Consider the following 18,588-nt stretch of genomic DNA (forward strand, 5'->3'; position numbering starts at 1 on the left):
TTCAGGCTTTCTCTAGTTGCAGCGAGCTACTCTTCATTGAAGTGCACGAGTTTCTCATTGCAGTGGTTTCTCTTGTTGCAGAGCACAGTCTCTAGATGCACCGGCTCAGTAGTTGTGGCACACAGGCTCAGTTGCTCCGTGGCATGTGGGATCTTCCCGGACCAGGGCTCGAACCCGTGACCCCTGCATTAGCAGGCGGATTCTTAACCACTGAGACACCAAGGAAGCCCTGTTCAGCTTTACTTTTAATGTTCTTAGGCCTCCTTGGCTGACCAAAGGCTCATCCTATCATTAAAAGTGATGAATCTGATTTACGGTGAGTCATTAGGGAATTGTTGTGTCTCCCACTGGCATTTGTATTTCCAAAGAGGAATGGCAAACATGATCAAACCTCAGCTCAAAGGAAGGATTCTGAAATGGCAGACTTTCATGAACGATTCCATTTGGGGGAAGATAAAGAAGTAGGGGTTACTGGTTCCCCCAAATTCTTTAAATCACATCAAACAGATAGCGAGCTCCTCTGCTAAAGCACAAGGAATGGATTATAAGGAAATACTCTATCACTTGAAATGAAATCCATTCCTGAAATATGTTGACCACAGGTCATTACAATAGATACAGTCTACCTCTAGGAAACCAACATAATGACAGGTAACCCAATTTCTAAAATGTGTGTTTCTTCCTAAGAAAAATAAAATAAACTCCAACTTAATGGGAATAAGTAGACAGTGATAAACTCTACATTATTTCCTGGTAGTGTAGTGTAGCCTACACAACACTAATTTCCTGGTTTTGGTATTGGACACTATCTATATAAAATGTCACCAGTAGACAAAGCTGGGTGAAGGACTCTGTATTACTTACGCAACTTCTCTATAGTTACTTCAAACGTTAAAAAAAAAAATCCTACAGAGCCTTACAAATCCTTATCAAGATACCTATTCACTCCAGTTACCGTACTCTGATTCCCTGAAGTCGTGATTTGTACGGTACTGTATTTAATGCTGAGCTAACCTGTGTAGACGTTAATCCTAATCCCCCATTCCCAGCCATTCTGCATAAACGTAAGTTAGCTATCTACTTTTCCCAGAAGAATAATAAACAGACTTTACTGAACTCAAAAATATTCTTAATATTTCAGAATATATAACGTTTTAAACTGAAAAGGGGGAGCTACTTACAATCATCATAGGTGGTAGTGTCAGACAAGGAGCTACCTTCTGATGGGATTATGTCTTCTGTGAATAAAATAAACTGCCTTTAGTATAATGGTACATTTGGACACCCTTAATAGTTCAATAAAACCCTTTGCAATGGAGTGCATCTTATTTTTATTTAGATAAACACAACTAATTGCAGTGCATTAGGAAGTTAACTATTGTAAGAATGAACTCATTGACTACTGATGGTATAAACATCTTATATACTGTACAAATATTACATTGGATTATTTATTGAAGTGGAACAGAGTTTGAGAACGGTCCTTTGAGAATCTACTATACTGTTAGGATCACTTATTTTTTTGAGCCCTCCCCTGAAGAGAAGGGGTTTTTCTTGATAGAGTGTGGTGGTCACTTGTGGTGCATAAGCTTCTCAATCAGACCACGGTTTCTTAACAGTGGGTGGCAATACTGACATTTTGGACTGGATGATTCTTTGTTGCGGGGGGTGGGGTGGTGGTGGTGGAGGAGGGTGGGTGCTGCCCCTTGTACTGTAGGATCTCCAGCCTCCACCACTGGATGCCGACACCACCCCACCCTCAGTTTTGACAATCAAACACGTCTGCAGACATTGCCAAATGCTCCCTGGGGCGTGAAACTGCCCCTGAGTGAGAACTACTGAAATAGACAGACCTGGGTTCACATCCTGGTTTTGTCACTTACTGGCTGTGAGACCCAGGGCAAATTACTTAATCTCTCCAAGCATCATTTGGCTCATCTCTACAATAGTGATAAGAATAGTACCTAGTGTTTAGTGCTTTGGTGAGCATTAAATGACGTAATAGATGTAAAGCCCTTAGCCCAGCTCCTGGCACAGGACAAATGCTCAATAAATGTTAGCTATACTTTTGGTTCCCTAAACACAGCATGCTGGTGAAAGAACTCTGGTGGTTGAAAATGCCCATAATGATCTGATTACTACTGGTGCCCGTCAAATGTTACAAAATGGGTTTAGCAAAAAGCGATATCTCAGATGTTGATGTACTCTGGCAAGTCATTCCATGCTCAGCGTCAACGATGGGCAAAGTTACAGGCAAACACGACACCTCAGTGTAAGCTTCAAAGCCATTATGAAGTGAATCTCCACATCCAGTCTCAAATGTTAATCTCTATCAGAGCCAGGAGGACTGTCTCTTAACTGGACACACAGTAGAGCTTGAAGGCGAAATGCCAGTAGAGTCAGCTGTCAGGCAGGCTTTAAAAAAATCCACCCGATATATGCTCAACCATTGGCACCAGCGCTGCCCAAATGTCAGTTACTGAAAAGGATAACATTTGAATCTTACACAGCTGGGGATGAACGGGCCACAACAAATGGCTATGGAAGTTAAGTGCACTGCTCATCATCCGTCTCTGTAGGTCCAGAATGTGGCCAGTGACTAGGCCAACTGGATTTCACATTCAGAGTCAAAGCCATCCTAAACTCCCCAGCTGTAGGTGACGCACACTTGTGTGTTGATGTCTGTGCATTCACTTTCCTGAAAGCCATATCTCTGCTTTGCAAATCATATGCTCTGAAGCTGAGTACACTTTAAACCTGATTACCACATTTTGTCAAATCTAAGATGTATCATTACTTGATGTCCCAGTAAAAAAAGAAAAAAGCACTGCCGATCATAACTGTAACACTCCATCTAGTGTAAGAATTATAACAATTTCACAGATGTTTAAATGGGAAAAAAAAAAAAGTCTTGGAATCAAAGAAATAGAATCGTATTTCAACCAGTGATCAAGGCTAAAAGTCATGCTAATAAATATGGAAGGCCAATTGGACTTGAAATCGACCTAAATGAGATGTTTTTCAGTTTACTTTTTTCCTGAATATTAAAGTTTTAGATATATAATGTTGAGAATTTTGAAAATATGGAAGATAATTAGGAAGAAAATTAAGTGACATGAAATTCTACAGCTATTAATATTCTGAACTCTTTCCCAATTAGTCTTTGTGTGTATATAATTATACAATGTCAGGACCATGTTATGGTTACAATTTTGTATTCTGCCTTCTGCCTTCCATAATATAACATGAACATATGCCCGTATCTTTAAATAGCCTCCATAAATGACAATAACTGTAAGAGCTCTTTTCTATCCATATATGTTGGATAGGTCCTTAAGAAAATGTATGGTCTGCTGCATTAAAAACCTTTGAGAAACTACTAGGTAGGGCCCAGCTCTCTTAATATCCTGTGTTTTCAAATGTATTTCTTGCAGTGACATCAGGCCAGTTAAAGGTGAATCCGTCTTATTAGGAACCAACATTGCTATGAAAGCTGAAAATTAAAGCAATGCAATAGTATAGTATTACAATAGTAAGAAGGTCACTAAAAACCAAGTTAACGTACTTGTAAGACTGAAATTCCAAACCATTTTTATCCTAAGAAACTCATAATTAATCCTGTTCTTTCTTTTGTCTCTTACCAAAGGAACTGGTCTGGAAATGGTACATTCCATCAAGAGGATTGACTTATGTGACTCTAAAAAACCTTACTAATTACTAACCTGGTAAGATAACTGATGCTTTCTGGCTGGGTTTCTTTCCACATCTAATTCGGTATTCATTTATTGCATTTTCGATCTCCTGAAGCTTTTTCACTGCATCCGTGTAATCTTGCTTTCGTTTTTTCTTCACAGTTTTACAAAGATCTGGCTCGCTGGCAAGTTTCTTTGCAGCTTCAACCAGCTTTTGCTGTATTAGGAAATTGCTCTCCAGTTCTTGCAAAGCAGGGTCCTGCATTTACATGATGATACTGTTTTATTTTTATGGACACACACAGTCACTGTGATATGTACTAGATAATAACATTTCTCTTTCTCATGCGCTCTCAAATCAGATGCTCTCTGAGAACAAAATCCTAAGTTTTACTGCTTAGGTATTCTCAAACACTTTCCTAGAAAACAAGACCTCCCTCCTCCATTTACTTTAACTGAATAGTCCAACTCTCTGTCCTTTTCAAAGAAGGGAATGGCCTTCCATTCATTCAGTTGGTTGGATGAAGATCGTATTTTTCAAGAAGGGATACTTCACCCAAGATTCATAGCCAGAGAATGCTATATTCACATGCACAGCTTTAGAAACAGATAAATTGAGGTTTGATTCCTCTTTCTGGGTGATTCCTGGTTGCATGACCCTGGACATATTGCTTAATTTTTAATGCTTCGATTTTTTTTTCATTTTTAAAAGGGAGATAACACCCACCTTATGAAACTATGGTGAAGATTAAAGGAAATAATGTATGTGCATTGCTTAGCTCAGAGCTGGGTATACAGTGAACACTCAATAAATAGCAATGCTCACTTTATTATTAATGGAAACTGCTATCATTTTCTAAAGCCAAGATGGCTAAACTTCTGCAAGAAACACGAGTAGGGTCATAGTGTCTGATGTCATGCAGATGAGAAAGTACCCTCTATATTGGCTAACCAATATTTTAACTTTATTATACCCAAGTGCTATACATGTGTTATCTCACTGAATACTCCTTGCATCTCTCAGAGGGAAGAACAATCATTACCCCCATTTTATTGATGAGAAAACCCAAGAACTGAGACTTCACAGAGGGTCAACGATCTGCCAAAGGCTACTTGGTTTTAAGTGGGAGACTCTAGTGCTGGAAGTCTTAATTCTTACAAAAATATTTCTCAATTTATAAACATTTAGAGTTCATTTAGTGCTCTTTCTGTCTGGCGGGGGTAAAGTCATGAGAGAGAACTCAATTTTAACTAGACTGTGCATGAAAGAAAGAATTCAACTTGGTCTCCATGATCACTTTTAACTGGTGAGATAAAAATGTACAGCAGTAACTCAAAAACCAAAGGAACAAGTCAGCCACACAGAACTGACAGCATTTCTGTCTCATTGTTGATAGACACGCTCAGAGCTGGTGTTCATACCTCTTCACTCGGCAGCAAGTTGTCATCTAATTTGAATGCGGTACCTACACGCCTTCTGACGTGAGGAGGTTTCTCACCTACGTTCAGTGGATACTCCTTTGGCATTTTGCCTGTGAGCTCCTGTAAAACAGGACAGAACCGAGAGGGAGATCACTGACCCTGGCTGGAACTGTCAAACACGATGTGAAGTGCTCCCTAAGAGCAGAAGACACTTACAGCCTCCCGCAAACAAATCTTCTTAAGCTCTTCAACTTTTTTCAGAAGTTTTTCTTGCAACAGCTTTTCTTTCTTCTTGAGTTCAAGGATTTTCTCTCTCTTTTGCTCCTCACTGACTTCTGAGTCTTGAGAACCTGGTGGGGATTGGGAGGGAGGGCAGAGAAGGTTTACGCACGGCATGTTTCCTTCCTTTTTTTTTTTTTTTGCAGTACGCGGGCCTCTCACTGTTGTGGCCTCTCCCGTTGCAGAGCACAGGCTCCGGACGCGTAGGCTCAGCGGCCATGGCTCACGGGCCCAGCCGCTCCGCGGCATGTGGGATCTTCCCGGGCCGGGGCACGAACCCGTGTCCCCTGCATCGGCAGGCGGACTCTCAACCACTGTACCACCAGGGAAGCCCGTTTCCTTCCTTTTTAAAGGACAAGGGATTTTTAAGCCAAACCTGCTGTTTAATAATAGTTTATTTCTTTTCTCCTTGTTTCTGAACATAATAAAAGGAAACTGGAGAACATTTTCTCATGCTTCTGGGCATTAAACAGAGCCTGGTAATAAGATATGCCTTTTGCATTTTGGCTCAGTCATTTTAGAAGCAATGATAAAATGCTTAGTGTTTCAGACACACCCAAGGAAGAAATTCATTTTTCTGAGCAGGAGAGAAGGTAAGATGTTCCTTGAGATAGTTGTTTAGAATGTTCTTTTAGAATGTAAGCAAGGCAAAGGAATATTCTATGCTTCAGGTTCACAAGCTGACAATGGGATTTAGATGAGAAATTATTTTTAGTGAAGTTATGTATACTTAGTGAGACTCTTATCCAAAATTTCTACAGAGGAAGGGTTTAGGGGCAAAAATCACTTTGGGGGTGAGGTGGGTTTGAAGGCTGTAGTCATGGTTCACTTTATGTTAAATGGAGAATTAGATAACTGTTTGTATCAAAAACTACATATTGGGGAAAGAAAAAGCTTATGAACCTTTTGGGGAGAAAATATTCTTGCAAGCTACCCTGAGGCACTCACTACCTTAGTATCTATTGTTAATTATACAAACTGACTTTACTATTTAACTTTCTTCATACTCTTTTCTTTTCTCTTCATACTCTTTTAAAAATTAATTTCAAAATTTATTCAAAACCGCAATATACTGTAGGTTCCATATGCTTATTTATTCCCAAAAAAATGGGTTAAAAGATACATTTGAAAGTGGTTTACAACGAAAAATATGTGAAATAACATAAAGATCGCTTGCACGCTCTCTAATCCAAAAATATTACCTGAGGAGATTAAACTGCCGTTGCTTGCCATGATGAACTGACTTTTTGCCTCTAGTGTCACCATTTTGGAGACCCTTGGTGTTCCCGTCTCAGTCAAATCCATTGCAATATCGTCTAAACTCCTGGCTGAAGGAATTTTTGCCTAATATAACATTGAAATGGAATTCATTCAGTTAAACCTATTTCAAATTAATAAAGCAATTCAGTTACTATGGAATAAAAATGTCAACACGGAGGACAATATAAAATTTTTATATACAAAAGTGATATTTTTCAGAACAAAAATATAAGATTTCAGTTTTGCAGTTAAAATGTTTTAGTAACTAGGCATGATTCTTTCTCATGGTATAGTTCGATCATTAACATTAAAACATCCTGAGTGTACACACATACATGCATGCCACAAAGTTGGCAAATCTTACAGTTTTCAGATCAGGTTATACGTTGCCCGCTTCCTTAAATGTAAGAAAAATTAAAACAATTGGTAGTAAAGCTTAAAAAAACAAAACTCAAGGAACAAAAACCCACGTGCTTGCATCTTTTCTGAGAAAGCTTATCTTGAGAACACAAAGCCAATGAGGGACAGGACTCTGTCCTTATAGAAATGCTTCTAGTTACTTACTTTGCTTTGCTTCCGGTCCAAGTAAAACTGATGCTGACTAATCGCCATTACCCAGATGGACTTGATGAGAGAAGAGTTCGCATACCACGTTTGCACAAAGAGGCCACTTTGCCCAAAGGTCCTTCTGGATACTGAAATTCTGAAAGAGTAAGGAAAGCACTCAAACAATCTGTCTCGGGCCCAGCATAACATAAAATGTACCCAGTGGGTAATGTAACAAAGCTTCCCCTTAATTGTTTGGGCTCTGCCAAAACTCTTTTGCTCTCAGGGGCCAAGCTTCTGATTTTCTCCTTTTATGAGAAAACCAACCCCACCTGGGTAATAGCTCTCTGTCAAAGCAGCATATTAAACAACACATTCACACACTCAAAAGCAGATGAGAAAATGGGAAGAGAATTTGAAAAAGAACAGATACATGTATACGTATAACTGAATCACTCTGCTGTACACCTGAAACTCATACAACATTGTTAATCAACTATGCTCCAACATAAAATTAAAAAATAAATTAATTTAAAAAGGAAAATGATTACTAATATACCAACTGTATAATATTTTAGAAGAACCTAAGTCTAGTATGGTCACGTGCATAAATACACACATTCTGCATTCTGTATAGAAGCATGATATTGGAAATAACAGAAATTAAATATTTAAAAAAAGCAGCAGATGAGAATTAGCCACATTAGAGGCTGTAATAAAAACGTTTAGTTAAAGACCATAGGATGTGCGACCATCACAAGAAGGCGGGAATAAACGTGATAATATTTTAAAGACAAAGCAACCAGGATCTGCGGGATCAGCACCTTCCTTAAGGTAAGAGAGCATCTCAGGTCTAGGTAGAATTGTCTGGCTCTGGCACTGTCAGAGGATGAACATAATAATATGATGCATGTCCAAAACTGGTCCACAGTACTGCTTATGCACCAGATAAAAAGAGGAGAGAGGGTCAGAGTCAGGAGAGAGCAAGAGAGAGAAAGATGGGGCAGAGGGGGGAAGCAGACACTGAGTAGGGGTGGGGGTAGGAGAAGGGCACCAATGTGCTTTGTAGGAATTTGCCTTATCTCTTTGGGTCATCTTTTTGTCACAGCTGTTTCCTCCATCCCTCAGACCTCCAAATATCCATAAACTTATCTGAAAAGCAACCGCTGAGGGCTGATAGGGAATTCCTCTGAAGAACTTGGAGAGCCTACATCCTGACTTCAACTCACGTAGATAATTTAGCAACTTTTTATTTAAGTGACCAAGAACACCAAACTTGAAAATGAGCAAAGGATCCGAATAGACATTTCTCTAAAGTAGATGTACAAGCGGCCAATGAGCCCGTGAAAAGATGCTCAGCGTGCAAATTCAAAGCAGTACGAGCTTATCACTGCACACCACCGGGATGGCTATTCTCACACACACACACACACACACACCTAAAAATAACAAGTGTTAGGGAGAATGCGGAGAAAATGAAACCACGCACATGGCTGGTGGGAATGTAAAAGGGTGTGTAGCCTCTTTGGAAAACAGTCTGGCAGTTCCTCAAAAGGTTAAAGAGTTACCATTTGATCAAGCGATTACAATCGTACATATATGCCCAAGAGAAATGACAACACGCGCACGTGAATTTGAGAGCAGCATATCTGGATGGTCACCAGGCTCATACAGGAAACAGTCTGGGATCCTCACCTCCGTGGATCGTGAACTTCAACAGCAAACTTTTTCTCACGGAAATATAAGTTCTCCAGCTGTTTCCACTGGAATAACTAAGAAATGAAGAAAACAGAAAAGCCACACAGCTTTGATTAAGGTTAACTTTTACTAAATCTAGAAATCAGCTTAATAATGAAAAAATCAAGGATTAAGACTAGAATTAAGATTAAGAATTAAGCACTAAGATTAGGCACGAATATGTAATGCAGTCTTTTTACAAACCAACTATAACCTGAAATCTTTTTCTGATGGTAATCTTCACCTCCTCAATCTTTCCTGAACAATAAAACCAAGCAACTGTGGGGAACATGCATACTATTTTTCCTCTGACTCAACTAAATAAAAGGGTAAGGAAATCGTCGATTCCAGTAAGCCCATATGCCTTCTGTTCAAAGACGTTGACTTCATATTTAAATGGAAAGAAATTCAAAGGGTTGTCTCAATAAGACCACAGATTAAATTCAAAAGAATGCGAAGTGAAAGTAAAATGGAACCCCAAGCAGGGGTGAGTCTCTGAGATACCAGTTTCCCGCCTACAAGAGTTCCTCTAAATGGGACAGAAACCGAGCATTTGGAAATGGAGGCAGGGTAGGGTGGGACTGAACACTGACACTGACCTCTTGGTTTCTGAGCTAGAGCCTCCAGCTTTTGTAAATAGAACCCATTTCTACTGCTGACATTCTAATGCTACACTGGGTGTTATCTGCCAGTTGGTTGGGAGAAAGAGAACTTACTTACTGGCAGTGGGCATCTGAAATCTAATAAATAACTTGTGAAAAGCAGCTCATTCACAGAACTGAGTGTGCCCTGCTGCACTTTCTGGGTTCATTCCCAACCCCTCACGTTAACCTGAGCCCCTGCTTGTCCTTTTAACTTTGACGTCATAGTTGAATTTCTTTTCTCCATCCCAGTCTTGATGATGAGAGAAATACTAGCACAGCGATTTCATTCCATTATTAGACTTCGGCTGGATTTTAAAATTATGTCCAGACAATCTTCAAAAAGCATTTTAATCATCAAGATAGTAACTTCTCTGCAATGCATGATCAGCAAAACCATTTCCTGGGGTCCGGGAACCAAGACTTTTCACCAACATGTAAACCTCACGAAGAGCAACAGCACGAGCTAAAGGTTCCTGTGCACATATAGCTGGAAGACAGACGTTTTCAAACTGGACCCCCAGTCCCAAACGGAGTAAAATAAACCAGCACCCACTAAGAACACAGCCCTTCATGGTCTGAACACGTAGTGTCTGTAACTACAACCATCACCCAGGTAGAAAGAAGGATTTGTGAGAGTTTAAAGCTACATACCGATTTTCTAAAATGTCCATAGGTTTGAGGCTTTCATTTCTTTTAATCCCAAGGTTCCAAAAGTGGGACAGAAATGGGAAGGAAAAGTCCGAGGTGCTCTCTCCCTCCCCGCCCCGTCCTGGCGGGGCAGCTCCGGTGAGTTCTGAATGGAGTTTCCTAAGACACTTAGGTGTAACTCAGTTTCACAAACCGAACCTCCCACGGCTGACACCCTACTGACATCAGTAACTCCACCGAGTGACATCACCCCAGTTCCACTCCTTCTTTGATCAGGAAGAGGACAGCCAAGTTCTCTCTAGCAGATTTTCCCAGGACAGAGACACATTTTTCAAATCCCGTACGGGGTAGATTCAGATGGTTGTTTCCTGGGAAGTAAGCTGCTTTGAATCCAGGCATAAACTTCACTAGAGGCTGGGTGAGGGAGACATTGCTCCCCCGCTTAACTCACCCTGGACACGAACAGGTTTGACAGGAAGAGCCACAATACAGCTCAGCTGTGTTTTCCTTTGCGTCCATTCCCACACACATAAAACCAGGGCCAGACTTGAAACCTGATCTCCGAAAGCCGCCACCTCTCCCTCTTATCACTTACAAACGTGAAATACTAGCGCTTTTGCCAGCAGACGGACAGCAGACGGTCCCCCTGCAAGCAAAAACCCTACTTAAAAGGTGAAGGGTTTCAGCTAATTTAAAGAGTGAAATAATTAGATGGCAACTGGTTTGCAAACGAAGTTATGGGAATGAGACTGCATTTTTAAGTCTGAAAGGCAAAGCCATTTCCCCACCTGAAATCCTAAGTTTTTGCAGGGAATTCCCTGGAGATCCAGTGGGTTAGGACTTGGTGCTTTCACTGCTATTGCCCAGGTTCGATCCCTGGAAAGCTTTTGCAAAATGTAATTTCATATATGTGCCTGTAAGAGTATAAAAGTGAAGAGGAATGGCACAAGCTTCCTTCGTGATAGCGGTTGGGGACGGTAGAATGTATGAGGCGTAAGTGGCACAGAAAACTTCAATGTTACCAGTCATGTTTGATTTACTTTATTAATAAAAACAAGTTGAGGGCTTCCCTGGTGGCGCAGCGGTTGAGAGTCCGCCTGCCGACGCAGGGGACGCGGGTTCGTGCCCCGGTCCGGGAAGATCCCACATGCCGCGGAGCGGCTGGGCCCGTGAGCCATGGCTGCTGAGCCTGCGCGTTCGGAGCCTGTGCTCCGCAACGGGAGAGCCCACAACAGTGAGAGGCCCGCGTACCGCAAAAAAAAAAAAAGATGAAGTAAATATAACAAAATATTAGTAATCGTCAATTTAAGTGGTTATGCAGGTGTAGTCACATTCTTGGTATTCCTGTACTTTTTTAATTTCTAAAAATTAAAATAATAGAAGTTTGTATAAAATGACCAAAGGTTGGTCTGTTTCACACAAGAGTGAGATTTCCACTCCCTAACCATTTGGGAGGCCTCTATTTTATGCAGGTATTACCTCTGTGATTCTTATCAATGTTTGAAGTTGCTAGGAAAACACTTCTAATTGCAGCTGCTCTTGATCTAGCTGGCAGCTGGAAATAAGCTAGTTTTTCTTTTGAAATTTCTGAAATCATTCTTCTATTGTGCTTTTAAATTATCTTGGAGTTCTCCATCTCAGAGGGCAGGACAAGGCTCTGAAAATGGCAATGGAGCCGAGGTTAAAGTGGATTCCATTGCTCATGCAACATGTCATGCTAGGACAGCACCTGGCACATAGCAGGCAGCTGCCCGATCTTCATTCCTGTCCTTTTTGTCCTTAAGTGTTTTCCTTAAAGGGTAAATAAAAGGCCCCCCTCTGGTCAAAATCACTCAAGACTTCGGACCAATGGAAGGATAATAGGAAAATGCCAAAGAAATAGCCACCAAGCTGACCTGACTTGTTGGGGCCTCTGTATTACAGAAATGGCCTGACAGGGAATTCCCTGGCGGTCTAGTGGTTAGCATTCAGCGCTTTCACTGCCGTTGGCCCGGGGTTCAATCCCTGGTCGGGGAACTAAGATCCCTGCAAGCTAAGCCATGCAGCAGAGCCAAAAAAAGAAAAGAAAAGAAAAGAAAAGAAAGAGAGAGAAATGGCCTGACATATAAGGAATACTCTAAATCACCTGAAAGATGAAGAATGGTCACAAGAAACCATTTAAGAAAAAAGAACAAAATTCAAAGGAAGGTAGAAGGGAGCAAAGCATGCTTCACATTCTCCACTGTTTGGAGAACACTGGTGCTCATACAGAGGAGGACTATTACAGGGTACGATGTCTTACAGGATAGAACAAGACTATTATATATATTATATTATATGAATGTGTATGTATAAACAAAATTTGTAATTTTCGTATTAAAACAGAAAAACAAAAATTTGCCCAAGACAAAATTCCCACTCTTGGAGATTTGGGGGTGGGGGGTAGGAGAAGAGGACTTTTATTTGCTTTGCAACACAGAGTTATGAGCACGAAACTGGACTGTTTTCTAAAGTGATCATTAAAAAGCATAATGACATTCATTAATTAGTATTTATTGTTGTTTATGTAGCACTCACTAGGAGGGATGAGTTTGAAATTGTGTTGTGTTTAGAATTCATGGTGTTAGTAATGAAAGGAAATACTCGCATGGCGACAATAAAACCATAAATTAGGTCTTAAGGACTTCTTTCTACTCTACTCTCATCTAGAATGATTAGTTGTGCCCTTTAGCATCAAAAGAAGGAAGTAGATAGCAAGAGATGAAATAATAGCATGGACTACTTTGAGATTACAAAATAAATAAACAAAGATAAAACAAAAAAGTCAAAGAGGAGCAATGTGAACAACGATAGTAACAAAGAGATAATCAAAAAACTACAACAGGAAGAGAATGTTTCCTTAGGTCACAGATCACCTTGTCTTAAAAAAAGAAAGTGTCAAAAATTTAATAACTGACACAGAAAACCAAAGCTGCATCAAATCTTATATTAAAAGTGAACGTGTGTAAAATGCCATAGTCTTTATCCTTAGGTGTAAAGGAAGTTGACGGTTTTAGAATAATTTGCCACACGTTATTACACTTTATTTAATGAGATGCATGGGTTGAATATTTAAGCCATTTTGTGGAAAACTAAATAAACCTCAATATTTAGTTACTGATAGCCACCCACTATTACAGCCTTAAAGAACTGGAAGAAATCACCTCTTTCCCCTTCCTATGCTACAGTCACACTGGTTCCTAAACATCTGAGGCCATTGTCAAACTTTAGGAAAAAAGACTGTAAGGAAAAGCAGAGGGACTTTTAGGAAACCGGGAGTCACACACTTAAGTAGCTCTTGGAGTCCTTTACACATTCCTCTTCAATTAACAAATATTTCTTGTCCACCTTCTATGCGTGAGGTCCTATTCTTGTTGGCAAATAACAGCCAGGTCCCCTTCCTTGTGATGCTTACCTGAACCGATTGGACCACATCAGATTGCTTGGTTTACATGCTGATTTCACCACATGCGCTTTATTTGGCAAGTTGCTTAACTTTCTTGAGTCTCAGTTTCCTCATCTGTAAAATGGGACCAACAATGCCTGCCTCAGAGGGCTGCTGGAAGGGTTTAGTGAGATTATGTTTATGAAGCACTTAGCACAGTGCCTGGCTCAGAGAATCAACATTTAGTAAGCGATAAAGCTAGCTGCATCTGTTAGGAAGGACCCTCAGTCCAATTCCCTTATTTTATCATCTCTTCTGAAGATGGAGGAGAGCCACTTAACAGCAGAAAGAGAACTAGAAACTGCTGTCTGGATCCCATATCTGTCTTTCCACTGATGAGAAATAGTCAAGTTATTCTGTTGACACTTCTGTGTCCCTCAGATTTCCAATTCTATGAGCTTCAGCCTCTGTAAAAACGGCTGTATCTCTGTTGATTTCATTGGTGGCTTCCTGATACACCCTCTAGGTAGGGAATCTGTTCACTGTTCCTGTATCACAGAGATCATAGAGGAGGGGCAAGGGAATGTGTCAAAGGCACGTCCACAGGGAGACGCAACGGCAGCAAGCTAGCAAGCTCCCTCCTGACTGGAGCACCCAGAAGAGACATGCCCTAGCATGTACAAAAATGCTGAGGAGTGTGACCCACTACCAGCAAGGGGGACCTTTGGGGTAGCGAAAGACAAGGAAAAGTCTTGGGCAGAAAGGATGCACTGTCTCTTTGAATCTTGATGGATTGAAAGTAGACAGCACCCAAATGTTTAACACTAGGCAATGATAGGAAAGACATCATCAGAGGCTTGGTTTTTTTTGTAATAGAACTTATAATACAGGTTAATCATTTAACTGCGAATTCACTTGGAAATGACTAAATTTGGAATAGTAGCAGCGTGGTGTATGACTGTATATCAAATAATGACTCACATGGGGTGATTCCCCTGCTGTAACGTGATGCAAAACAAGATCACTGTATTATTGATTTATTCTTTTTTCATTTAAAAAAAGTTACACTTGATGAGTGTACTGTTAGTACCCACAAGCCAGCTAGCAGATCTGTTTGGCCTCCTGGAGTACCAGAAAATGAGAATTTTGCAGGATGATGAGCTTTGAGAAAGCCAAATTGACCTACCTTCTATCCAGCTATCCATTTCGACCAAATATTTGTGTGACTGAGAATGAGTCTTCCCAACAACCTTATGGGGAGGTACTACATTTAGCCCCATTTCACAGAAGAGAAAACTGAGGCTCAGAGAGGTTTAATTGGCCAAGGTCCCAAAGTTAAATAGGGGCAGATCTGGGATTCACACCCAAGCACAACCATGGCTCCAAATTCCCCAGTTACCAGAGCACACTATCCTGCCTTTCTTACTTGGGAGGAGTATTCTACAGAGATTTGTTATGTTAACCAAAAAAGAAAGAGAAAGAGAGTAATTCCCAGTTCAACCTCATAGGAAGAAAACGGCAGCAATTATGGCAGCCATTTGCAGAAAAGAACTCAGTCTCTCACATTTTACTGAGACTAGTGGTTCTCCAGCAATGATGATTTCTCTTCACTTCCCACCCTCACCCACAACTCCCAGAACATCTGGCCATGTCTGGAGACATTTCTCGTTTATCACACTGGAGGGGAGGCTGCTACTAGCATCTTGTGGTTAGAGGCCAGGGACGCTGCTGAATATGAGACCATGCTCAGGACAAAATGATCTGGCCCAAAACATAAATAGCGCAGAGAATGAGAACACCTGACTCAGACGATAATTTCTGGTGACATAACTATGCTTTGGTGGGTGAAGTGTGTTGATGAAGAAGATAAAATTTTTGCTATAAAATAATGAATTTTGGATTTCTCTTTATCTCAACTAGGTATGTCTTTAGGAACAAAGAGATGTCTAGATTGTTTTCTTTTTTTTTTTTTTTTTTTTTGCGGTACGCGGGCCTCTCACTGCTGCGGCCTCTCCCGCTGCGGAGCACAGACTCCGGACGCGCAGGCTCAGTGGCCACGGCTCACGGGCCCAGCCGCTCCGGGATCCTCCCGGACCAGGGCACGAACCCGTGTCCCCTGCATCGGCAGGCGGACTCTCAACCACTGCGCCACCAGGGAAGCCCTGGATTGTTCTCTAAATGCAAATGTTCCCTCCCAGAAGGACTTTGAACAACTGATCAGACTACAAGAGGCCATGCTCTCAATGCCCGGGAACACACCAAATGGTACACACTCAGGTAGAGAAAATTACTTTTTCAGATGTGATGTGATAACCCTTCACACACAAAACATCAGGTCTTAAACACAAGGAGTGAAACATTCTGAGTATTTTTGGAAACGTTTATTTAGACAAAGAAGTCCTGGGTATCAGAAAATGCATGATATAAAAATCTGACCATCTAAGAGGATGCCACCTCATATAAATTCCCTCTGTGGCCAAATCTCTAACCTCTGAGAGCTGATCTAATGACTTCTGTTAGTACTTGCAATAGAGCGCTCACTGCACATATCTGGTATAACCAGGGCTGGCCTGTCACTCAGAGACACCTGCATGGCTCTTCTGGATGTTTACAGCTGGCATCCCTCCTCACAGGTTGGTACCTAGTCTGCTTATTAAATATTTTCAATAAAAATCTCTAATTTTTGAACATGATTTTGTCTTTCCAGATGGGTTGTCAGGTCCTTGACGACTGGGACTGGGCTTTTTCCTTAAACGAGATAAAGAATATAAAGTAGGGGACTTCCCCAGTGGTCCAGTGGTTAACCACCTTCCAATGCAGGGGACTCGGGTTCGATCCCTGGTCGGGGAACTAATATCCCACATGCCGCGGGGCAACTAAGCCCACGGGCCACAACTACTGCGCTGGCGCGCCTCAGCTAGAGCCCGTGTGCCGCAAACTACAGAGCCCACGTGCTCTGGAGCCTGGGCGCCACAACTAGAGAAGAGAAAATCTGCACGCCACAACTACAGAGAAGCCCATGTGCCACAACGAAAGATCCCGCACGCCTCAACGAAGACCCTGCATGCGGCAACTAAGACCCAACGCAGCCAAAGATAAGTTAAATAAATAATTAATAAATCTTAAAAAATATATATCAAGTACGATAGGGCCCTTCCAGACAGAATGGGCTCATTATTTTTTTTTTTTGGAAAAATATCAGAGTACATTGCACTTTGTTAGAGGTTTGCTCCTGAAGGATGAGTGAATTAAAACCAAACCCATCTTTGGTTATAAGTACAGAATGAAGAAAACTTTACTGTTTATGCCCCGTGATAGAAAAAATTTTCACCATGCTTTATGTACTAACTGGCTTTCTCTGCATTTGGACTGGTCCATCCTATTAGAGAGCTACCTTTCATTTTTCTGTATGTGCCAGCAAGTCAGCCATTTGGTAAATGCCTAGAGACACAGAGTAGCAGATGAGATAATGAAATCGAATGGTTTTGCCTGTCCAGCAGCCCTTTCCTCTTTTTCAACCATCACCTTCAGTTTCTACAGGGGACACACTCACTCTTTAAGCTCTAGCTGTAGGCGTCTCTCAGTTTCTATAACGCGCCCACCTCCCTCCCATCAGCATACACTGTTCTCTGACATGAACGTGCCAACCCATTCTTTGTTTTAAGCCTGGCTCCTTCTCACACTTCAGGTCTCAGCTTAAATGTCACCTTTCTCAGAGAGGCCTGAAACATCCCTACCCATCCCATTTTTGTCCCTCCGTCTCATTTGTTTCCATCAGAGATTATTCAAAATGTATACTTATGTCTTCATTCTCTGCTCACTTGTTTATTTACCATCCCCCTGGAAGACTTCCAAGGAAACAAACACAGAGTGACAGGAACTACTTATCACCCTCAGGATCTATTTTTCCTTCTAACAAAACACCTTGAGTGATGGCTTTGTCCATGAACACCCACCTAGAGTATACACTGCCCAGCCTCCTTTGCAGTTAGACTTGGTGATTTTTTTCTTTAAACCTTTTTAAAAAAAATATTTTATTTATTTATTTATTTGGCTGTGTCAGGTCTTAGTTGCGGCACGCGGGATCTTTCGTTTTGGCACGTGGGATCTTTTGTTGCGGTGAACGGACTCTCTAGTTGTGGCGTGTGGGTTTAGTTGCCCCGAGGCATGTGGGATCTTAGTTCCCCGACGAGGAATTGAACCTGCGTCCCCTGCATTGGAAGGCAGATTCTTAATCACTGGACCACCACGGGAGTCCCTAAACTTGGTGATTTTATGAATAAGGCTGCTTGCCTTGGCTTCTTTCCATCCGCCTACCGGTGGTGAGATGGAAATGGAGACTTACCAATGCCCATCCAATTCTCTGAGAGTACCCTGTTTTAGAAGAGCTGCTTCAAATTCCAATAGTGATTAACTATAGGAGGAAAAGACAAATGCCTATGCTGCCCAGTAAACTTTCTATAAATTAGAGTATGGTGTGAGGGAAAAATAATTAACCATAAGTTTGTTTTCTATATCTATGGAAAAGAGGCAGGGGGAGGGGTAAATTAGGAGTTTGGGATTAACATATACACACTACTATATATAAAATAGATAACCAACAAGGACCTACTGGATAGCACAGAGAACTGTACTCAATATTTTGAAAAGAATCTGAAAAGATTCTGAAAAAATATATATATACACATGTGTGTAACTGAATCACTTTGCTGTAAACATGAAAATAACACAACATTGTAAATCAACTATACTTCAAAAAAAATAAATTTAAAACAAGAAAAGAAAAATATATAGTCAGTGAAAGAATTCACTAACTCATTGGGTGTACATCATGACCTGTGAGGTAGGTAGATAGAATTCTTTGATTTTGATAGTTGAGAAAATAAAGACCCAGAAGGTTGAGTGACAGCTCCAGGTCAGCCAACCAGTAAGTGGAGTGCCAGACTGGTTCTTATTT

The 18,588-nt window shown here is 41.0% G+C and overlaps 1 protein-coding gene across 4 annotated transcripts in view; it reads right to left on the bottom strand.

Annotated features, from left to right (window-relative positions):
* FRMD4B (FERM domain containing 4B) overlaps positions 1-18,588 on the bottom strand; it is a 275,548-nt gene that overhangs the window by 17,577 nt on the left and 239,383 nt on the right. For all 4 annotated transcript variants that reach the window (XM_060022883.1, XM_060022884.1, XM_060022881.1 and 1 more), the window contains 7 exons: positions 8,895-8,971; positions 7,218-7,356; positions 6,596-6,737; positions 5,331-5,464; positions 5,115-5,234; positions 3,723-3,951; positions 1,182-1,238 (listed from right to left, as the gene is read on the bottom strand). In XM_060022883.1, coding sequence (XP_059878866.1) covers positions 1,182-1,238; positions 3,723-3,951; positions 5,115-5,234; positions 5,331-5,464; positions 6,596-6,737; positions 7,218-7,356; positions 8,895-8,971 — 898 coding nt within the window. The remainder of the gene's footprint in view (positions 1-1,181; positions 1,239-3,722; positions 3,952-5,114; positions 5,235-5,330; positions 5,465-6,595; positions 6,738-7,217; positions 7,357-8,894; positions 8,972-18,588) is intronic.

Source organism: Delphinus delphis, chromosome 10 (genome assembly GCF_949987515.2).
Source record: "Delphinus delphis chromosome 10, mDelDel1.2, whole genome shotgun sequence".
Taxonomy (NCBI): domain Eukaryota; kingdom Metazoa; phylum Chordata; class Mammalia; order Artiodactyla; family Delphinidae; genus Delphinus; species Delphinus delphis.